The 24,688-nt window shown below is 38.2% G+C and overlaps 1 protein-coding gene across 1 annotated transcript in view; it reads left to right on the top strand.

The window, feature by feature from the left end:
• Znf782 (zinc finger protein 782) overlaps positions 1-22,771 on the top strand; it is a 28,392-nt gene extending 5,621 nt beyond the window's left edge. The window contains exons 5-6 of the mRNA XM_071602534.1: positions 15,614-15,715; positions 19,409-22,771. Coding sequence (XP_071458635.1) covers positions 15,614-15,715; positions 19,409-21,273 — 1,967 coding nt within the window. The 3' untranslated portion in view covers positions 21,274-22,771. The remainder of the gene's footprint in view (positions 1-15,613; positions 15,716-19,408) is intronic.
• The last annotated feature ends 1,917 nt before the right edge of the window (positions 22,772-24,688 follow it).

The following is a 24,688-nucleotide window of genomic DNA, read 5'->3' as shown; positions in this document are numbered from 1 at the left end:
TAATACATTATTATTGTCTATACTCATCTCATTGTATGGTGGTCCAAAGCTTATTCCTCCTACCTAACTGAAAATTTGTACCCATTGACCACCCTCTCCTCATCCTCCTTACCCACCCTCTCTATCCTCTGGTAACCATTATTCTACTCACAACATCTATGAGATTGATTTTCTTATATTGCATGTTAAGTGAGCTCATGTGGACTTTATTTTTCTATACCTGATTTAATAACCACTTAGTGGATTTCTTTTTTTTTTTTAGAGAGAATTTTTAATATTTATTTTTTAGTTTTCAGCGCCACAACATCTTTATTTGTATGTGGTGCTGAGGATCGAACCCAGGGCTGCACACATGCCAGGCGAGCGTGCTACCGCTTGAGCCACATCCCCAACCCCAAGTGTGATTTCTTTTAGATCCATTCATGTTGCCACAAATAATATGATTTCATCTTTTTCTGGATTAATAGTTTTTAATTTTATGTATACCACATTTTTTTCATCCATTCATCTCTTGATGAACATTTAGGCTGATTTCATATCTTGATTATTGTGAATAGTGCTGTAATAAACATGGGAGTACAGATGTTTCTTCAATATATGGATTTCATTTCCTGTGGATATATTCCCAGGATTGCTGGATCATGTGTAGTTCTGTTTTTAATGTTTTGATGAGATTCCATGCTGTTTTACTTAGTAGATGTGCTAGTTTACATTCCCACTGATGGTATGCAAGGGTCCCCGTTCTCTGCATTCTCACCAATGTTTGTTATTCTATGTCTTTTTAGCAACAGCCATCCTAACAGTTGTAAAATAGTGAGGTTTTAGTTTGCATTTGCCTGTGATTGAAGATGCTGAATGTGTTTTAATAGCTTGTTGTCCTTGCATATCTTCTTTTGAGAAATTTTTATTAATTTCTTTGCCCATTTTTGTTGATGTTTGTTTTTGTTTCTTACTGCTGGGGATCAAACCCAGATCCTCATGCACACTAGGCAAACGTTCTACCACTGAGCTACACCCCCAGCCTTTGCTTATTTTTTAATTTCCTTGATATTGAGTTGTCTGAGTTCCCTATGTATTTTAGATATCAGCTGTTTATTAGATGGATAGTTTAAAAACATTCTGTCCCATTCTCTAGCTGTCTCCTCACTCTGTTGTTTTCATTGCTGTGCAGAAGTTTTTGGCTTTATATAATCCCATTTGCCTATTTCTGGTTTGTTGGTTTTGCTTTGGGAATCTTAAGCAAAAATTATTGCTAAATTCAATGTCATGAAGCTTCTCTTCTGTTTTCTTATAGTAGTTCTGTAGTTTCAGGTCTTGTTTTAAGTCCTTTGTCCTTTTTGACTTGATTTGAGTATTATGGTAAGAGAGGTCTAGTTTCACTCTTTTGCATGTGAGTATTCAGTTTCTCCATCACTTATTGAAGATAAGTCCTGTGCCCATTTTGTATTCTTGGCATTTTGGTTGCAATTCAGTTGGTTACAGATGCAAGAATATATTCCTGATGCTCTGTACTGTACATTGGTCTGTATGTCTGGTTTTTTTTTTTTTAAAGAGAGAGAGAGAGAGAGAAGAGAAGAGAAGAGAGAGAAAGAGAGAATTTTTTAATAATTATTTTTCAGTTTTTGGTAAACACAACATCTTTATTTTATGTGGTGCTGAGGATCGAACCCAGTGCCCCGCACATGCCAGGCATGCGCTACCACTTGAGCCACATCCCCAGCCCTGTATGTCTGTTTTTATGCCAGTATTATGCTGTTTTGATCATTGCTGCTTTGTAAGATGTTTGAGGTCAAGTATTCTGATACCTCCAGCTTCATGGTTTTTTTTAAATTGGTTTATTATAGTTATATGCAATAGTGGGATTTATGGTGATATATTCATGACATAATTTGGTTGATTTATTTCCCCAGCACCTCCCCTTTCCTGCCTTCCACTTTCTCTCGCATCCCCTTCCTCTAGTCAGCTTGTCTCCCTAGTTTTATGAGATAACTTTTTATTCTTTTTTTCTCTCTAGCTTCAACTTATGAGAGAAAACATATGACCTTGACTTTCTGATTCTGGCTTACTTCATATAACATGATGGTCTTCAGTTCCATCCACAGTTTAATTCTTTATTACTGAGTAAAACTCCATTGCATATATATACCATCTGCTGATAGACACGTAGACTGATTCGATAACTTGGCTATTGTGAATTCCATTGCTGTAAACATGAATATGCAACTATTGCTGTAGTGTGCTGACTAATTCTTTTGCATAAATATGAGGAAGTGGCATAGATAGTTCATATGGTGCTTTCCTTCCTAGTCTTTTGAAGAACCTCCATGTTCCTTCGTTCCCCATATCCTTGTCAGCATTTATTATTATTTGTGTTCTTGGTTATTGCCATTCTAACTGGAGTGATGAAATCTCACTGTAGTTCAATTTGCATGTTCCTGATTGCTGAGGATATTGAATATTTTTCATATATTAGTTAACCATTTATATATCCTTTTTGGTAGGGAGTACCGGGGATTGAACACTGAGCCAAATCCCCAGCCCCATGTTATATTTCACTTAGAGACAGGGTCTCTCAGATATGCTTAGCACCTCACTTTTGCTGAGGCTGGCTTTGAACTTGAGATTCTCCTGCCTCAGCTTCCTGAGCTGGGATTACATGCATGCACCACTGAGCCTGGCCCATTTATATTTCTTCTGAGAATTATCTGTTTAGATTATTTGCCAATTTTTAATTGGGTTATTTGGGTTTTGGGATATTAAGTTCCTTGAGTTCTTTCCTTGTCAGGAGAGTATCCTGCAAAGATTGTCTCCCATTCTATAGCCCCTCTATTCGTGCTCTTTTATTGTTCCCTTTGCGTGTAGAAGCTTTTTAATTTGATGCCATCCCTTATTCATTCTTGATATTTTCCTGAGCTTTAGGAGTCCTATCGAGGAAGTTGTTGCCTGTGCCTGTATGTTGAAGTGTGATCCTATGTTTTCCTTTAGGAGTTGCCAAGTTTGTGGTTGTTATGATTTGAATATGAGTTGTCCCCCCAAAAGCTTCATGGGTCATTCAGTGTGGTAATGTTCAGAGCTTAAATAATCAGAGTATGAGAGCTGTGACTTCAGCAGTGGATCAACCCATCTGCTGGACTAATCATTTGAAAGGATCACTGTTGTTTTGGGGTGACTATAGGCAAGAGGGGCCTGGCTGGAGGAAATAGGTCACTGGAGGCGTGCCTTTGGGAATTGTATTTTGTTCTTGGCTCCTCTCTGTCTTTTGGCTTCCTCACGGCTCTGAGCGGACAGCTTTCACCCAGCTCACCCTTCCTCCACGATGTTCTGCCCCCGCACAGGATCAGAGCGATGAAGGTGACCGCCCGTGGACTGGACCTCTCAAACTCTGAGCCCAAAGTGAAGTTTTCTTCCTCTAAGTTGTTTTCCTCCGTTACCTCACTCACAGTGACAAAAAGATGGCTGACACAGTAATCTGATTCCTAGGCTAATATAAATCCAAAAGACTTTTTGGAACTGACTCTTGTGCAGGGTGAGAGACCAGTATCTAATTTTATTCTTCTACATATAAGTATCCGATTCTCACAGCACCATCTGTTAAAAAGGCTGTCTTTCCTCCCAACATTTGTTTTTATCTCCACTGACAAGGATCAGATGCCTGTGTCTTTGCGTTTGTCTGTGTGCCTCCCATTCCATTAGTCTACATGTCTGTTTTTATGCCATACCAAGCTACTGCTGTTCTCTTATGTTATGGTTTAGATGTAGGTATCCCCCAAGAGCTCATGTGGGAGACAATTAAAGAAAATTCAGAGGTAAAATGATTGGGTTATGAGAGTTTAGACCTCATCAGTGCATTGATTCCCTGATGAGGATTAACTGCAGGCAGGTAGGGTATGGCTGAAGCAGGTAAATCAGTGGGGGAGTGTCTCTGGGGTTTATATTTTGTCTGTGGTGAGAGGAGCTCTTGTTCTCTCACTTTGCATCCTTTCCTCCACCACACTCTGCCTTGATGTCCTGCTTTACCTCAGGCCTTGGGAAATGGAGTTGACCATCTATAGACTGAGACTCTAAAACTGTGAACACCAAATAACCTTTCCTCCTCTAAAATTGTGTTTGTCAGATCTTTTGGTCACTACACTATAGCTCTGTAGTGTAATTTGAGATAGGGTATTGTGTTGCCTCCAATATTGTTCTTTTGTTGTTGTTTTTGGGTACCAGGGATTGAACTCAGGGGCACGCGACCACTGAGCCACATCCCCTGCCCTATTTTGTATTTTATTTAGAGACAGGGTCTCATTGAGTTGCTTAGTGCCTTCTTTTTTGCTGAGGCTGGCTTTGAACATACCATCCTCCTGCCTCCGCCTCCCGAGCTGCTGGGATTACAGGTGTGTACCACTGTGCCTGGCTCCAGTATTATTCTTATTAATCAGAATTGCTTTGGCTATTCTCAGTCTTTTTTTCTTCTGTATGAATTATAGGATTGTTTTGTTTAGTTTCATGAATAATGGCACTGGTATTTTGATGTGATTGTATTGAATCTGTAGACTATTTTCGGTAATATGGCCATTTTAACAATATTAATTCTGCCTATCTATGAAGATGGGAGGTCTTTCCATCTTTAATGTCTTTTTTATTTCTTTCCTCATTGTTTATAATTTTCATTATAGAGGTCTTATACCTCCTTTGTTAGATTTATTCCTAGTTTTTTATAATCTATTTGAATGGAATTGTTTTCCTGATTTTTTTCCCAGCAGATTCATTATTGGTGGTGTATAGAACAGCTGGTGATTTTTATATATTGATTTTGTGTCCTGATACTTTGCTGGCTTTGTTTATCAGCTCTAGAAATGTTCTGATGGAATTGTGTGGATCTTCTAAGTATAGGATCATATCATCATCAATCAGTGAAAATTTGGCTTCATCTTTTCCCATTTATATTGCTTTTATTCCTTTATCTTGCCTGATTACTCTGGTTAAAATTTCAAGTACTGTGTTGAGTAGAAGTTGTAAGAGAATACCTTCTAGCCTTGTTCCTGATTTTGGAGAAATTTCTTTCCATTTGTTCTCTAACAGGATGATTTTGCCTTTGAGTTTGTAGTAGTAACCTTTATAATATCAAGTTAAGTTCCTTCTATCCCTAGTTTCTTTAATTTTTTATCATGAATAGGTGCTCAATTTTGTCAAAGGCTTTTTCTGTATCTATTGAGGTGATCATGTGATTTGCATCCAAATTTTATTTATGCAGTGCATTGCATTGTAGATTGTATATATTGAACTGTCCTTGAATCTCTGGAGTGAAATCTGCTAAGAGCCAAGTATATGATGCATGGCATTTTTGGTCGAAAGGTGACGCCAGCTAGCCATTGAGATGATATGATTATGTTAAGATTTGCATTCATATGGATATTGGACTCCTGCTGTTCACCTAGGCCGGCTACGGGACTCCTGGAGAGTTCCCATTGGTTGGGGAAGTACAGTAGGAGGGAGTTCCGGGGGAGGAGCTCTCTCGGCGGTCGGGAGGAGGCCGCGTGGGTGAAAAAAATCTTCCCGGGCGCGTACCGGACATTGGCGGCAGTTTCAAAAAATAAACTTTGTTCCTGCTTGAGTGGCTCGTGATTTTGTGCCCAGCCAGACTGCGGCAAAATCAACTTGATCATGTTGTAAAATTTTCTTAGTGGTGTTTTTGAATCTGGGTTATTAATATTTTATTCAGAATTTTTGCATCAGCCTTCATGAGGGATATTACTCTGCAGTTTTCTTTCCTTGACATGTCCTTATCGGGTTTTGTCGGGGTGATTCTGACTTCATGGAATGAATTTGGGAGTTGTCCTCACCCCTGCCTTTCTTTCATGAAACCCTTTGAGGAGCAGTGGCAATGGTTCTTCATTAAAGCTCGGGTAGGATTCAGCTAAGAATCCATTTGGAGGCTGGGGCTGTGGCTCAGTGGTAGAGCACTTGCCTAGCATGTGTGAAGCACGGGGTTCACTCCTCAGCATGATATAGAAATAAGTAAATAAAATAAAGTTATTATGTCCATCTACAGCCAAAAAAGAAAAAAGAATCCATTTGATCCTGGACTTTTCTTTGATGGCAGGCTTTTTATTACTGCACCAATCTCATTCCTTGCTACTAATCTGTTTGGATTTTTAATATTCTACTGGTATATTTTTGGTAGGTCATATTTGTCTAGAAATTTGTCCATTTCTTCTAGATTTTTCAGTTTATTGCAACTAAAATTTCTCAGATAATTTACAATAGTATTCTTTCATTAATTTTTGCTCTGATCTTCATTATTCTCTTCCTTCTGGATTTGGAATTATTTTGTTCTTGTTTTCCTAGAGCATTGAAGTGTATCTTTAGATTATTTATTTGTGATCTTTCTGACTTTTTTTTTTAATGTAGGCACTCAGTACTATAAAATTTCCTATTAGAACTGCCTTCATAGTGAGTCAGAGATTTCAGTATGTATTATCCTTTCATGTTTGACTAAGAGTTTCCTAATGTCACCAGTCATTTCTTCTGTGATCCATTTATCATTTGAAATGTATTGTTCAGTTTCTGTATCTTTATGTATTTTCTGTAGTTTTTTTTTTTGCTGTTGATTTATAATTTGTCATTATGATTTGATAAGATGAAGAGATCAATTTTTAGTATTTTGCCAAGACTTGATTTGTAGCCTAAAATATGGTTTATGAGCAGCTGAAAAAAAAGTGAATTGGCTATTGTTGAAAGAAATATTCTATAGATGTCTATTAGGTTCATTGTATTTATAATATTTTTTATGTCTGAAGATTATTTACTGAACTTATGTTTAGATGACCTATTTATTAGTGAGAGAGATGTGTTGAAATCACTCAGTGTTGGTATATTGGAGTTTGTCTGAGTCTTTGTTTTATGTAATTAGATGTCCCAGTATCTAGGAGCTTAAAAATTCACTGTTACGTCTTGTTGGATTGACCCCTTTACCAGTATGAACCGACCTTCTTTCTTGAACAGACATTTTGGTTGTTATGTATGATAATAGCTAGTCCTGCTTGCTTTTAGGCTCCATTTGCACCGAATATCCTTTCTATTCTTTTACTTTTTAGCCTGTGGGTATCTTAGCCTGACTCATGGGTCTCTCACAAATAACACGTAGTCAGGCCTTTGTTTTTAAACAAATCTACCCATTCATGTCTTTTAAATTGGAGAATTGAGACCATTTACATTGAATGCTATTATAAAGAGATGTTGATTATTTCCTGCTGTTTTGGTGTATTGCTAATGATTAATTCAGTTCTAATCCTTATTTGTTTACCCTTCTAATGAGATTTATTTTTAAGGAGCTCTAGAATGTAAGTTCTTCTATGTGTAGTATTTCTTTAAGTATTTTCTGTAATGCTGGCTTAGTAGTCATGAATTATTTTAGTTTATGCTTATCTTGGATTTTTTTTTTTAATTTTTTCTTTATATTCATAAGAATAGCTGTGCTGGATAAAGCAATCTTGGTTGGCAGTTATTTTCTTTCAAGGTTTAGAATACCTCATTCTAATCCCTTATGGATTTTAGAGTTTGTGGCAAGAAATCAGAGGTTACTCTTAGTGGTTTACCTCTGACTATGATCTGATGTTTTTTCTCCTTAAACTTTTAAAATTGTATTCTTATTTTCTGTGTTATACATTTTAATTATAATATGTCATGGAGAGGGGTTGTTTTCGGATCTTGTTTATTTGTGGTTCTGTGTCTCCTTTATCTAGATGTCAGTCTCATCCCCAAGGTTTGGAAATGTTTCTGTTATTTCACTGAAAAGCTTATTAGCCTTTATCTTTTCACTTCTAATGATTCTTAGGTTTGTCTTTTAATGTTGTCCTATTTTGATCATTTTATTTTTCTTTATTGCTGACTGAGTGTTCAAGTTCATGTATCTTGTATTTGAGTCCTGAAATTCTGCCTGCTCTGTGGTCTAATCTATTGGTTTGACTTTCCATTGAATTTATTTGATTTGTTGTCTTTCCTATCCAGAAATTTTGTTTGGTTCTTTTTCTGAATCTCTCTTTACTGAAAGTCCCTTTCAAATTCTGTATTTTCTCTCTTGATCACTTCTTAGGTCTGCATCGATCATTTTCACAATGAACTTTTTATATTCATTGTCTGGAGCTTCCTCCAAATCTTCCTCCAAATCAGTATCTGGAGATTCACTTATTGTCAGGGTGTGTAAATTTTGGAAGGCTCTTGTTAGCCTGCTTCCTTGTGTTTTCTTGAGTCTTATTTTTGCACATCTGTTGGGATGTGTTTCTCTCTTTTGTGGGAGATCTTCTTTTTGCATATTTTTATTGGTAAATTATAGTTGGACGATGATGAGATTTGTTGTTAAACATTGGTACATGCACATAATATAACAATGTATTTTTATCAATATCACTCCACAGTACTTCCCCTCTCCCTCCCCACCTCCCAACCACTGGTCCCTTTTCTCATCTCCCTTGGTTTTCATGATATCCCTGCCTACCCCCCCACACCATCCAACCCTTGAACTTTTGAGTTTGGCTTTTTTCGCTTAACATGATGCTCTCTGGTTCTATTCATTTTCCTGCAAATGACATTAATAGGGCCCTATTGAGAAAACCATTGTCTGTGCCTATATGTTGGAGTGTTGACCCTACATTTATTTTTTAGGAGTTGCATAGTGTCTGGTCTGAATCCCAGGTCTTTGATTCATTTTGGGTTGACTTTTGTGAGGGTAGGAGAGGATGGTCTAGTTTCATTCTTTTACATATGGATAACCAGTTTTCCCAGTGTGGTATGTTAAAAAGGCTGTCTTTTCTCCAATGTGTTCTTGGCACCTTTGTCAGGGACCAGATGACTGTAGATCTGTATTTACAGTGTCATTGTTCTATGTGTGTCTCCTTATGCCTGTTCTAGGCAGATTTTGTTACCTAGCTTTGTAGAATAATTTGAAGTCAGGGATTGTGATGCCTCCAGCATTGCTGTTTTGGCTTAGCATTGCTTTGGCTATTCTGGGTCTTTTAGTCTTCCACATGAATTTTAGGACTATTTTTTCTAGTTCTATGAAGAATGTCATTGGTATTTTGATGGGAATTACATTTAATTTGCATATTGCTTTTGGTAGTATGGCCATTTTAATAATATTAATTCTGCATATCCATGAACATGGAAGGTCTTTCCATCTTTTGAGGCTGTCTTCAGTTTCTTTCTTCCATTTTTTGTATATTATTCCTAGAGGGTTTTTTTAGGCTATTATGAATAGAATTATTTTCCTGATTTCTTTCTCAGCAGACTCATTGATGGTATAGAGGAAAGCTACTGATTTTTTGTATGTTGATTTTGTAACCTGCTACTTTGCCACATTTGTTCATTAGGTATAGCAGTCTTTTGGTGGGACTTTTGGATCCTCTAATTATAGGATCATGTTGTCTGCACTGATGATTTTATACTTCTTTTCCATTTTTATCCTTTTATTTCCCTTTTCTAGCCTAATTACTTGACTGTATTAAATAGGATTGGTGAGAGTAGATATCCTTGTCTTAATTCCAGACTTTAATGGACATGCTTTCAGTTTTTCCCCATTTCTATGAGATTGATGTTGGGTTTTTCATGTATAACCTTTATGATGTTGAGATAGGTTCCTTCTTCACCTAATTTTTTCAGTGTTTTTATAATAGATGGGTGCTGAATTTTGTCAAAGGTCTCCTCTGTTTCTATTGAGATGACTAATTCTATTTGTGTGATAAATTACATTTATTGATTTGCATGTGTTAAACCATTCTTGCATTTCTGGAATAAAACCAACCTAGTTTTGATGTACAATCTTCTTACTATGTAGTTGAACATGATAATATTTTATTGAGTATTTTGTGTCTAAGTTCATCAGGGATATTGGTCTACAGTTTTCTTTCCTTGATGTATCCTTATCTGGTTTTGGTATGATACTGGCTTCATAGAATGAATTTGGAAGTGTTCCTTTATGTTTCATGGAATAATTTGAGGAGTGTCTGCACTTGTTTTTCTTTAAAGGTCTGGTAGAATCCAGCTGAGAGTGATTAGTGATCTCTTTATAGTAAGTAGCCATTGATGGTTTTAAATAAAATAGTAACATAATCAAATCTTCCCTTAAGGAACGTAATTTTTGCAACTAAAAAAACAATTATATATGCATTACCTTTTTCCCAACAACTGCATCTCTAGGAATACCTACACAAACACAAGTGGTATACACACAGGGATTTTTAGTGAGCATTGTCAGAGTGATAGGATACCAACTGTCCAAATATCCATTGACAAGCTGAATAAACATGGGGAAAAAAAAAAAAAAAAAAATATATATATATATATATATATATATATATATATATATATATAAATGAAGACTGTGTAACAGCAAGAACCAGATAGCCTGATTTATTGCTCCTAAATAAAGTGGAAACACTCAGCATGGACACAATTCAGCCAAGTTCTTGCCACTTTATAATAAGATTGGCCTTTTCTCTCATTTCTAATACCTTCAGTCTCATTTCCATCTTAGACCTCATCAGAATTACCTTTATCACCCTTATTTTCCTCAACATATATGACCAGTTGAGTCATCTCTAAGAAGTTTCAGGCTCCTGGGTGTGATCACACACCCTTGGAATTCCAGCAGCTCTGGAGGCTAAGGCAGGAGGATGGCAAATTCCAATCCACCCTCAACAAACTAGTGAGACCCTATCGCTAATAAAAAAAATTCTTTTTAAAAAAGGGCTGGGCATGTGGCTCAGTGATTGAGTGTCCCTGGTACCAAAAATAAATAAATAAATAAATAAATGTTTCAGACTCCCTATAACTCTCTCTTTCTGAGCCCTCGCCAGAATTTCCCTCGTGCTTCATTCATGACTATAAAGGCTTTTCCCAGCATGTGCTTCAAAACCGTTCCAGCCTCTACCCATCACCTATTCCAAAGCCACTTGCACACTGTCACGCATTTGTTACAGAAGCACCTCTTTCCTGCGGCACCAGTTTTGTTCTTACGTTTTCTGTTTTGTTCTGCTGTAATAGAATACCACAGACTGGGTAATTCAGAACAAACAGAACCTGCTCAGAGTTCTGTACTCCTGGATCCAGCATCATGGTGCCAGCCTCTGGCAAGGGTTTCCTAACTGTGTCATCACAGGGCATAAGGTGGAAGCACAAAGAGGGCAAGAGGGAGAAAGAAGCCGAACTAACTCTTGTATCATGGTGTTAGTCCCACTCAGGGTCTGATCCCTTCTTACAGGTCTCACGATTAAATTTATCACAGTGGGAATTAAATTTCAACATGAATTTTGGAGGGGACCAATATTCAAACCATAGCACTCTCACATGTCAGTAAAGACCAGATGGAGAACCTGGACTCCAGACCTCACCCTGAAATAAGAAGAAATATCTGCCTCTGCCGCAGTCCGGCCGCAGCAAAATAACCGGGGGGGTGACGAGCAACTTGTGTAGATTGATACAGCAGGAGTAGGAGCCGTTTATTGTAGGACAGGAGGGGTATATATACATTACACACAGCTTATCTTAATTAACATAAACTAGGTACAGCAGTCAACCAATAAGGAATCTCCACACTTAAAGGCTCGCTGGCGCCACCTCACAAACCACTCCCTCTGGCAAAATGCCAGGCGCCATCTTGACTTGTTTACAGACTCTAACATGCCTCTCCAGCTGCCATGGTACCAGAAATGATCCAGACACTTCCTAAAGCAAAAGATAAACAAAACCCAGAGCCTCCTGACATAATGCCTAGAGTGCCCAGGATACAAATGAAGATACGAATAGCCATTATAATGGGTTGGGTGATTAGAGTATCCAGATAACTGAAGTGAATCGCAGCAGTTCCATGGGATAGGATGGGCTACAGGGAACACAGTTATAAAGATGCTTACACCATATGTGAAGCAATATAGTTATTTTGATATTACAAGGGGAGTCATAGATTAAAGCATCTATTACAAACACCAAATTTTCAAGACGTTTAAATGATGCAGCATGAGACAAGATCAGATGGATTTGTATAAATGCCAGTTCTGCTTCCTGGTTGCCATGAGGTGAGATGCTCTGCTGCACCTGCCTTCTCCACCATGGTGCTGGGCCTCACCACAGGTCCATGGTCTGAAGCCAGCTGACCATGTACTGAAACCATGAGCCAAAAAGCCTTAACTAATTTTTTTTAGAGGGGGCAGGTACTGGTGATTGCACTCAGGGGCACTCAACCACTGAGTCACACCCCCAGCCCTATTTTGTATTTTATTTAGAGACAGGGTCTCACTGAGTTGCTTAGTGCCTCCCTTTTGCTGAGGCTGGCTTTGAACTCATGATCCTCCCACCTCAGCCTTCTGAGCCACTGGGATTACAGGCATGTGCCATCGTACCTGGCTAATTTTTTAGAAGTTCTATTTGGGACTGGGGTTGTGGCTCAGCGGTAGAGCGCTTGCCTGGTGCGTGCAAGGCCCTGGGTTCAATCCTCAGCACCACATAAAAATAAATAAATAAATAAAAATAAAGGCATTGTGTAGAACTAAAAGAAATAATTTTTTTTAAAAAAGTTCTGTTTGTTTGTACAACATAGTTAATTTAAACATTTTCATTGTGGGTGCACATGAAATAAGCGGCAGTAGAAAATAGTTCTTGAGAGTTTTTAAATAGCAAAGTAGGCAGTTTTTCCTTTCAGGAAAAGCAATATTAAATATTAGTTTTCAAAAAAATCTACATTTAAAACTATTTAGTTCAAGTCACAGAATTTTGCTCAGAGACCCCAATGCAATGCAGTTAGCTGCCTAGGATGACCTGTTTGAAAGGACAGTGTCCCTTCAAAATATAACTTTACTGATTTGGGCACAGAAAAGAAGTTCTTGAGAACAAGAACATGATTTAAAAAGAGGAAGGAAAAACCTAGGGAAAAAAAAAAAACTTTGATGGTGCAGTGAAAGTAATTCTAAGATCAGAATTTATGGCCCTAAATGCATGCATTAAAAAAGGTCAATCTTGCCAGGCATGGTGATGCACACCTATAATCCCAGTGGTTCAGGATGCTGAAACAGGAGGATTGTGAGTTCAAAGCCAGCCTCAGCAAAAGCAAGGTGCTAATCAACTCAGTGAGACCCTGTCTCTAAATAAAATACAAAATAGGGCTGGGGATGTGGCTTAGTGGTTGAGTGCTCCTGAGTTCAATCCCTGGTACCCCCCCCCCAAAAAAAGGACAATCTCGAATCAGTGACCTACCTTTTATATCTGAAAATACTAGAAAAAGAAGATCCAATTAAATCTAAATTAGTAGAAGGAAGGAAATAATAGTGATTAGAAAAGAAATAAAGGCTAGGAAAACTATAGAGAAAATTAATAAACCAGTAGTTGTTTTGTTTGCTTAAGAAGATATGAAAAATTGACAGACTAAATTGAGAAAGAACACTCAAATTACTGATATCACAAGTGAAAGTGAGAGGTATTACCAACTCTACAGAAATAAAGTGACCATAAGAGAATACTGTAAACAGCTGTATCCCAACAGATTGCATCAGCTGGGTGAGAGGAACACATTCCTAGAAACACAGCATGCACCAAAACTGAATCATGAAAACAGAAAATCTGAGTAGACCCACAAGTAGTTTCTAGTACCAATCGCCAGTAAAAGGAGCCAGGATTCCTGCGGAAATGGCTGATTCTAGGACTGAGACAGGAATGTGAGATGAGCATGGAGCATCTTGTAGACCCAGAAATTAAGGAAATGCTCAAGAACCAAGATATGTGCATATGATAGAGAACAGAGGAGAAATTCATTTTGGGGTACCAAATTCTCAGTAGCCCAAACTACAGAAATTTGAGCAACAAAACATTATTGATTTATAACCCAAAGTATAAAATACCCATACTGAATACTAAGTTAAGTCATTGAATATAAATAAATAATTGGGAAAAGTTGAAAAATCTCCTAAACAGAGTTATCCTACTAATCGATGTACTTACTGTCCCTTCAGGGAGATAGAGCATAACTCTGCTCTACTTTAGTGGGCTGTGCCCAGTGACTTCCTTCTGGAGATACAGTATACACAGGGGAGAAGGAGCAAATTTCCAGTGGAGACCTGGCATACGGTTTCTCAGCCAGATGAACAAGGATAACCTCACCAGCCGTTAGTGTTGGTAGCATGTACCGTTAATAAAATGTGATAAAAATGGCAGACATTTAATCTGTGGCCTTTCTCCCATATATACACGACAACAGTTTAGTTATGAGAAAAACATCAGACAATCTCAAATTGAAGGACTTTTTACAGTGTCCTTGAAACAGTGTTATGAAAAGCAAGGCAAGTCACTTAAAGTCTAGGAAACATGAGATAATTCTACTGCCAAATATGAGATAATAATCTGTTATTCTTATAGGGCTCACCTCATTTGTTTCTCTGTTCTCCTGCCTTTTGTCTTAAGCCTGTAATCTTCCATATACGTTTATTTTTAGATGTCTGATATCCAATTTATTTTACTATAGATAGAAATGGAAGTCCTCATGAAATCTTCTGTTTAAATCCAAGACATTGACCATTTTAGTATATAATGTTATTTAGGATTGCAGTTCAGAGATTTAAGGAAATTATTTGAGTGTAAGAAAAAAAAATTCTATTGTCACTTTCCCTCCAAAAGGTACACACATCTTGAATGTGCCATTTTTTAAGCTGTGCTTTACTGCCTGCATCCTGGGCAGCGGTGGAAATGGAGTCCCCTCCAGTGGAATGGGCTGGCTGAGACATAAAAGCTAAGAAAAACAGGATGGTGAAATAACCACAGAACACAGAAAGAAGTTTTAAAGGCAGGGTCAGGATGGGCCAACTGACCAGACAGATCCAGCTTCTAACAAAGGAGCCTGTGCCTGCTCTATTTATATCGGAAGACTTCACAGGCTTTGCAGGAAAGATTTTCACCAAAATAGGATACAGGTGGGGCAAGTGGGCTGCTCAGCTCCTGATGACATATCAGTCCCTTCTCTGGTGTGCTGCCTGGGACCTTTCTAGCAGAACGGAGAGAAGGTCACATGTACTGGGGCTATCCGTCTCTGTGGGAGAGCCACAGGAGGTTCCCAGTGCCAGACCTGTCCCTTCCCTGGCTGCGATGCCCAGGAAAGTTCCTCATGCGTTATAGGGATGGCTCCCCGCAGTGTTGAGAGCCACAGCCCAAGGGGCCCCAGCAAACTTCCAGCTGCCAGCTGATGATTGGCTCACAGCAGCCCCAGCAACTTCTAGCTGCCAACTGATTGGCTCCTCTGCGGTGATGCTCATTGGGCTGTTTCCCTGCCCTTTCAGACCAGGGAGCTGCTCATTGGGGGACTTTTTTGGCTCCACCCATGCGACCCAGCCAATCAGCCTCAAGAGCAGGAGGAGTGGGGGAGGTTGAGAGGCTTGTGGGAAGCCGGTGGTGGCAGTTGGGCTCTGAAGGTTTTTCCTGAGGAGCTGTTTTGTTTGGCGTGTGTGGTTCTAAAAATAAAGTTCGTTTCTTTTGACAAGTGGCTCCTGAATTGTGCCCAGCCAGACTGCGGTACCACAGTGTTTTTCTTCATATTCAGGAGCAGCGGAATCTACGCAGCCTACTCAAGTTCTAAATTATTTCCTATTTACAGGGTTCTGCTTTACCAAACCAGAACTGATCTTCACGTTGGAACAAGGAGAAGATCCGTGGTCATTAGAGAAAGAAAAAGGATTCCTAAACTGGAGTTCCCCAGGTGAGTAATTGAATACTGGCAGAAAGCTCACTGAGGACACTTACCACTCAGCATGTAGCCATACTTGTGGCTAAAAATCAACAGAAAGGATACAGAGCAGAATCAGTTTAAAAAGGGCAGGAGGCATAGTACCAGGAAAAGAGGCACAATCACAGAAACAGGACACACTGGGTTCCCCTGGCTATGAATTGTAACATTTTGTCTACTCAGAATCCTGATGATTAGGACTAGGAGCCCAGGATTTTTATCATACCCTCAATAGTATGTTAAAAGTCTGGGTATTCAGATGGAAAGCACAGGTTCAGGATGATTTACAGGTTGTGTGGATGATCAGATGATCTGTATGTCAGGTAGATAGTTTATAGGCATCTTTATCTATCATGAGTCAAAGTGTAGATGTGAGAGGGAGAGCAGGTGCTCAGCATAGGCACAGGCAGTCTGGGTATGATGGTCCCTCTGAGCAGTGCTGGGACCCTGTGTAGATGTGAGAGGGAGAGCAGGTGCTCAGTATAGGCACAGGCAGTCTGGGTATGATGGCCCCTCTCAGAAGTGCTGGGAACCTTGGGAATACTCTTGAAGTCTAAGTTCCCAGATACTAGCCCAGGGCTGACCTTGAAGCAGTCCTGTCTCAGGCCTGCTGTATCATCTTTTGTTTGCACAAAGGTTACTCAGACCCACAGCATAATACAGAGTAAGACAGATGCCTGTGCTACATCAACTAATATAAATGGGTTACATTCTCATTTTAAAAGGAAATGATGCCCTGTTGGCTTAAAGAGATAGTTCAGACTAAGTTATGAGTTGTTAACCAATAAGCATAACCATGTTTATCTCACTCATACTAAATGTTCAGATCAAAGAACAGATGAGGAAAGGGACATTTTAATAATGCTAGAGACAATTTTAAAAGAATATATGAGTTTTGAATATTTATCCACCAAATAAATTGATCTCAAGTTTTATTTTTTAAAAGAACTGCAAGAATTGTAAGAAGAAACATGACCATATTAAATACAGGAGATCTTTTTTTTTTTTTGAGCACAACTTTTCATTTCTCCAGTTGTACGATACAGTAGATCTTAATATTCCTCTCTGATTTCAGTAGCACAGCCAGTGATACCAGTTGAGTCTCTAGAATACTGCTCAGCACACTGCACCCCTCAGGACAAACCCTGCCTGCTGCCTGTTTTGGTGAAGAAAGAGTGATTAGAACACAGCCATGTCTGTTCACAGCTTCATGCTACAAGGCAGAGCAGAGTCATTGCAACAGAGGCCACGTGACAAGTACAGTCAGATCATTCACTCTCCTCCCTTTCACTGAAAAAGTTCACTGACCCCTTGCTCCAGAATTTATAAGTCAGCATGTTTCATTAAGATTAAATTGACATGTTTTTCAAATCTCTACTCTGAAAACAAAGAATAAACCTCTTAAAATCACCTCTGAACACTGACAAAATGTAAAAGTAGTTTAGGAAAATGTCAGTAAGTGCAAAAACGTAGAGAGATTATTGTTCCATGAAACTAAAATTTGAATACAATATAATAAAAAAGTCTGTCTTGAAATTTAAAAAAGGAGCATGTATCTTTAAAAGCATATTTGATTAGACTAAATCAAAATTTTTCAATATCCAGAAGATTTTAAAAAATGAAAAACATGCATCTTGGACAACAGGCAAAATACTGCTTAAAAGAAAAATTTTGTTTATGTACTTATGTTAAAAAGCAAGAATGTTTTCAAAGAAAAGTCAGTAAAGCAAAAGACATAATAAAGATAAAAGTATAATGAGGGGCTGGGTTGTGGCTCAGTGGTAGAGCTCTTACCTAGAATGTGCGAGACACTGGGTTCGATCCTCAGCACACATAAATATAAAATAAAGATATTGTGTCCACCTAAAACTAAAAGATATTTAAAAAGATAGTAAAACTAAATAAACTATAATGATACAAATAGTAAAGCCAAAAAGTGGTTCTCATAATAAAAATAATAAAAATTACTATACATGAAAAGGAGAATGAAGCATTACTACTCATGTTAAATTTTGGCTCAGATTTCTACTCTAATCTTGAAATGCTGTTATCTCTCTGTGAACTCTTACCTCACTTCGTGGATGTGTGAAAACAAAATGAAACTCTGTGCCAGAGAACACAGTTATTGAGTGAGTTCTTTTACCACCTAGATTATCCAGGGGAGTAAAGCAGGATGTTTCACTCTCCCATTCTCTAGCATGTACCATGTAATAAACATTGTAGACTAACTCCAGAGCCTATTGGAAGAGAAATTTCATATTGCTTCATTTACACAATACTATGTCTTTCTAAATGAAATTACATGTGTGTAAGGCAGGAATTTGGGTTGATTTGGAGAAAGAATGTGAGTAAAAGGGAAATTGGTAGAAATGAACCATGTGTCATTTAAACACTTTTGTCTTGGAGCTGGGGTGGTGGCTCCGTGGTACAGCGCTTACGTAGCATGTGCAAGGCACTGAGTTTGATTCTCAGCACTGCATATAAATAAATAAAATAAAGGTTTATTGACAATTTTAAAATATTTTAAAAAAAGACTGATGTCTTGTCAAAACGAGAGCAAAGTACCATGGACTAGTGGAGTGGTAGCTCGAATACATAATGGGCATGCAGCTAGTGTAAAGCTTTCTTTTCCTGAATCACATCTCTTAGATCTTTTACCTGTTGGTACCTAGGAAAATAAATTCAATGCTTTGAACATTTTTAGCATAGGCTGACATTTTTGTATGTGTAGCAGCAGGGCAATTGTATCAAATATATTGCAAGAAATACATGATAAGGAAATGTAAAGTTTCTAGGGCCAGGTTGAAAAACAATCCCTTAAGATTCTGAGTCAATACAAAATAAGTATGTATAAAAAGTAGACAGCAGAATTAAGGATTGGAGAGGGACAAGACTGGTTTGGGGGAAATGAGTGAGCAAGTTGAAAGAAAATTAACACTTGATGACTAGAAAGGGTAACTGTTAAACGTCTCTGATGTAATGATACAGTTTAATCAGGAAATGACTAACTCCTGTCGATTCCACACTCCAGTTTCCCATTTGTGGATGGAATTAAAGCATGGCCTGTGGGACGACTTCTTCCCACATGAGAAAATTGATGCCATTATAAATTATGTTGGTATTGAAACACAGAATGGAAAAAACAGCCAAAGCCAGAATAGGCTAATGATTGTCCTCCCTTTGTAATCTGTATTTGACTGAGTGAGAACCTAGATCTGGTGTTCCTCCCTGATGTAAACCCTGCTGTGCACTGATTTTCTTGTTGTTACTCTTGTCATCTATTTAGTGCTGATACTCTTTGTCAAATTCTTCACATATCCTCATTTTTCTCTCCAAGGATCTCAACTGTCTTAAATAAACTACATTTTCAGCTGTTCCTTTCTTTTATATCCTTTTCTCTACTCACTTTTGAAAATTATATTTTAAGATGCCAAATGCATGTGTGTGTTCATTTTTGTTTTCCTCTCTTTTACTACAAAAAAGCTTTTTTGAAGGGGAAAAAAGGTACATAAAGAGTATATATCTCGAATTGTTGGAAAGCTAAGCCAGAAACCACAGAATCAGATACTTTAATAGAGCTTTTGTATATATGTCCCATTCAAACAGCTGTGTTAAGTACAAAAATACTTTAACTATTTATAAATATTTTATTTTTCTCATTTTTAGAAGACTCACAACCTGATAAAGTCTCAGAAAAGAGCCCAGAAAATCAAGGCAAACGTTTGTGGCAAGTTTTGTTCCCCAACAGATCATTGACTACAGAGCAAGAAATTCCAGAGAAACCATGTAACCTGGAAATAAATATTTTCCCTACAAGAATGATGCCTTATCGGTGTATTGCTTCTGGGCCTACTTACCCAAGCCTCAGCCTTTTGGCCTCACGCTGTCAGTATTCAAGAGGAAAGACTTGTGAGCTTAACTTGTATGAGAGGTGGCTCCTCGGTATTAAAGGTCACCCAACTAATCTTGGAGAGGAGTCTTTTGTTTGCAGTAAGAATGTGAGAGCTCTCCATCGTAAGGAGGAAGTTATTCAGCCTCAGACAATTCAGAATTTGGGGCAGGATTTTCAATATAAAGAACGTGGTAAAATTTTACTTGAAAAGGCCGCCCTCGTTACTTCTCCTGTGGTCCACCAAAAGGTGAAATCGTATAAATTCAGTACATTTGGAGAAAACCAAGGTGACAGATCCACCTTTTTCATCTCCAAGAGCATTCACCCAAAGGACAAGAGTCACTATGAGCTTAATGAAAGCAGGAATAGTTTCAGTAGGACCACCCAAAGAACCAACACAGGAGGAAAACCCTTTGGCCACAAATCCCACATTAGAGGACAGCAGAGAATTCACTTTGAGGTGAAGCACTTTGAATATGAAAAAAATTTCAGCCATAATTCACCCCCACAGGTACATCAGAGAACTCACACAACAGATAAACCCGCTGACCTTAACACGTGTGTAGAAACATTCAGCTGCCAATCAACTTTTAGTGAGCATCCAAGAACCCACATAAGGGTGAAACCCTGTGAGGGTGATGCATGTGGGAAATCCTGCTCTACGAATTTACTCCTGATTCGGCCTCAGAAAAGTCAGAGTGGGGAGAAACCCTATGAATGTCCTGACTGTGGGAAAGCTTTCGGTGAGAAGGCACGCCTAAGGAAACATCAGAGAACTCACACAGGAGAGAAGCCATACAAATGTGACGGATGTGAGAAGTCTTTCAGTGCAAAGTCAGGCCTCAGAATCCATCAAAGAACCCACACAGGGGAGAAACCCTTCGAATGTCATGAATGTGGGAAGTCTTTCAACTATAAGTCAATCCTCATAGTACACCAGAGAACGCACACGGGAGAGAAACCCTTTGAATGCAGTGAATGTGGCAAATCTTTCAGCCACATGTCAGGCCTTAGGAATCACCGGAGAACTCATACAGGGGAGAGACCATATAAATGTGATGAGTGTGGGAAAGCTTTCAAACTGAAGTCAGGCCTAAGAAAGCACCACCGAACACACACAGGGGAGAAGCCCTACAAATGTAATCAGTGTGGAAAAGCTTTTGGACAGAAATCACAGCTTAGAGGGCACAACAGAATTCACACGGGGGAGAAACCCTATACCTGCAGTCACTGCGGGGAAGCGTTCAGTCAGAAATCAAACCTCAGAGTACATCACAGAACTCATACTGGGGAGAAACCCTATAAATGTGATGAATGTGGGAAAACATTCAGGCAGAAATCAAATCTCAGAGGACACCAGAGAACTCACACAGGGGAGAAGCCCTATGACTGTAATGAATGTGGAAAAGCTTTTAGTGAGAAGTCAGTCCTGAGAAAGCACCAGCGAACTCACACGGGGGAGAAACCCTACACCTGTGCTCAGTGTGGGGAAGCTTTCAGTCAGAAATCAAATCTCAGAGTACATCAGAGAACTCACACAGGAGAGAAACCTTACAAATGTGATAGATGTGGGAAAACTTTCAGCCAGAAATCAAGCCTCAGAGAACATCAGAAAGCCCATGCAGGATTAAATGTATGAATGTAAAGAATATGGGAAATATGGGCAGTCTCTCACCCAAAGTGCTGATCTCATTGTATCACAGAACCTACCCTGCAGAGAAACGCTAGAAAGATAATGACTATAGGAAATATTCTGTGAATTCAATCCTCAAAAAACGCATGTTGTAGAAAAAGCTTCAAGAAACTAATAAAAAAAATGAAATTTTTATGTAGGCAATCAAAACTAATTCATCATCAGAGAAATCACAGAAAGAAAACCTAGAAAGTAATAAATGTGTGATAACCTTTAGCCAAAGGTTATCTTTCTCAGTTTAGCCCAGAATATTTAAAAGATAGAGACCTAACCACATATCAAGACAGACAAGGAATGCAGGTGATGGATATGGGCAATCCTGCCATAGTCAACCCCCAGTTTGACTTATACAAAGGTAGTCTCCCTTATCTAATTACTAAATGTTGACCGGTAGCCATGTCCTCTTCTGTCCCATCCTCCATCTAGACATAATTTCTCAACCACTCTCACAAAGGAGGTCATATTGTTAACTTCTAGCTAATAGAATGTAGGGTTCAGGGACGGACGAGTCTCATTAAATACATCTCTCAAATTTTCTCACCAGAGTTGGGTAGATATTACTTCTAGGGAAAAGTTGGAGTTCACACACTAGGATGAAGGCGTACCTGATGGTAGGAACCAGGGTCAAGGAAGGACGGTGTGAATGTGGTTCCTCCTCCACATACTCAGTTGGGTATTTCATATCAAGAAAATAAACTTGTTCTCTGCTGAAGTTCTGCAAGGTTTGGTATACTTGGTAATGACCTAAACTCACCAAGCCTTACTTAATAAAACATAAGCATGTGATTTCTGTGGACATAAGAACAACTTATGTTTTCTGTGTATCAGAAAAGTCCCTTAGGAAACCTGACAGTATCCTGAATGGCCACAGCTTCTGTCCAAAACTCTTCTTTATCAAACAGGAAAATACTGGAAGTAGAAAAACAGTATTTTAACACACACAGAGGAAATCTACCAAGAAAGTGTTATAAAAAATTTGTGATAATTGAGTTTTGAATATATGAACATTTCAATAAGACATCAAACTTTATTATCTCTCAGAGATACAAGGGGAATCAATTTTGAGAAAGGTAGGTAATAGCCTTTATTTAGAAATTTTATATCAAAACTTGTTCATATGAAATATGAAAACATCTAGTAAAATGTACAATATTGATTCATGCACATTCACTAGTACAAAAAAAGCTTAAGAAGAACCAAAAAAGGGCTGGGGTTGTAGCTCACTGGTAGAGCATCGCCTAATGTGTGAGGCAGTGGGTTCAGTTCTCAGCACTGAATACAAATGAATTAAATAAAATTTTTTAAATAAATAAATTGCATAAACTAAACAAAAGCATTGCATGTACATGAGTGTTTTCTGAGGTGTCATTTATATATGGATATATGCATGCCACTTGCCAGGCATTTGTGAATTTAAACCCAACATAATTGGAATGGAATCATGTGCCCCCTGCTTAATAACTATTCTGACATCAGCTTCAATTTGCCATATGTATATTAAAAATAAATCTTGTACAGCAAATATCTGAAAATTGAGAGTGCCAGACCACATTCCCTGCTGCCTTCTGATGTGCATATAGGAAGAGCCATTGTTCCTAAATGTTTTCAGTACCTTATTACCTCAGAGTCATGATGCACGTAAAACACGGACACACATACATGTGCTTTCAGCATCACTGATTGCTTCCTTGGCTGTGTTAAATACATCAGTGGGCCCTTTTATTGTACTTTTTTATTTCTAGGATTTTAATTTTATTCCCAGGATTTCAATTTTATTTCTAGGATTTTAATTTTATTATTGTTTAATTCCATCTCTGCTGGAATTACCTGTCTGATCCTGCATGGTGTCCTCTTTTCCATTATAGTCGTTTTATGTGGTGGTTGGCATCCTCTGAGGTAAGCAACGGTTTGGGTCCTGTTTTTCTCTGAAGCCACTGAGCTCTCCAGATTTGGGGTTAGTTTTTTTTTTGCTACGTGACCTCACGTATCTGTATGTTCAAGAAAAGTTGTAATCTTTCCAGTCTGTTTTCTTTCTGTACAGATAGGAAGAATGCTCTGTCCTGCTCCCTTCTTCCCTGAGGTATAATGGAAAATCATTCGTTAATCTTTAAGAAATGTTTCATGGTAGTTTGATGAAGAATGATGATTTTTCCCCAAAAACGGTGCTAAAATAACTGTATATTCATTTATATCTCTTACACTGTAATTTGAAATGTATTTAGAATCATATATGCAAACATAACTAAAAGTACAACATTTTTTTAGAAAACTGAAGAAATTGCATTTGAGGTGTGCAGAAATTTTAAGGTAGAATTTTAAAAAGCTTGAAACATAAGAGTAAAAAAAATTGGGGATGAATTAAAATTTAAAACTTTAGCCTTTTAAATTTTAACATGAAAATGAATAAGGGAACCACAGACTGAGAGACACTCTAGTGGGTGTATCTGACCAAGTTCTCACATCTGTGTTAAAGAATGTTCACAATATGGACTGTGGTGTGTGCACTTAATTCAGTTCCTCACCCTGTCTTCTCACAAGACTTTTGAATCAAGGGGTTCTAGCCAAGAGACACAGCAGAATCTTTGCCTTCCCCAGTGAGTTCCAATGAATACTGACAATAAAATCAGGTGCAATTCCAAGAGGAGACGTTGGAGGAGAACCAAGCTGAGTCTGGAAGGAATTACACATTAAATGATACATGTATTTATGCCATATCAAGGTTATGATCTCCTTGTCACATCAAGCTGAATAGGTGCCCTTATTGGGACAGCTGAGAATATATAACTGGGAATGTGATCTTTTGGTTAGTCATGAAGGTGCTACAATCATGAAGTCATGTAATCATATAGTCATGAAGGTGGTTTTGATTGGTTTGGTAATATGTGAAATTTTGGAAAAAAAAGTTTGATATAATAACAAAAAGTCAGATAAAACTAGCAATTAAAGGAAAAGGTCAAAATAAGCATTTCCCGAAAGTTATGTAGGAGGCCCACAAGTACAAGGAAAGATAAAATTATAATGTGATACTATGATCCATTTGTTAGCTCCTCAAGAAGGTAATGATACCTACAACCAGCAGTTTCTATTCTAAAAGCAGAGAATTGTTCAAAAATGTCCATGTAGTCTGTACTCACAGTAACCCCAAAGTGGAAAGAAATGCAGGGTCTGTCAACAGAAAAATACACACACAGCAATATTACCTTATAATGGAATTCCACTCACCAACAAAAGAAGGATCTACTAATGCAGATAACAACATGGATACATCTCAATAAGATAATGCTGAGCCAGGCACAAGTGGGTAGAACCATATGTCATTCTATTTATGTGAAATCTAGGAAAGACATATCTAATTTAGAGC

Source organism: Marmota flaviventris, chromosome 16 (genome assembly GCF_047511675.1).
Source record: "Marmota flaviventris isolate mMarFla1 chromosome 16, mMarFla1.hap1, whole genome shotgun sequence".
NCBI classification, from domain to species: domain Eukaryota; kingdom Metazoa; phylum Chordata; class Mammalia; order Rodentia; family Sciuridae; genus Marmota; species Marmota flaviventris.
Note: the sequence above shows the minus strand (reverse complement) of the source record. Positions and strands in the feature narration are given on the sequence as shown.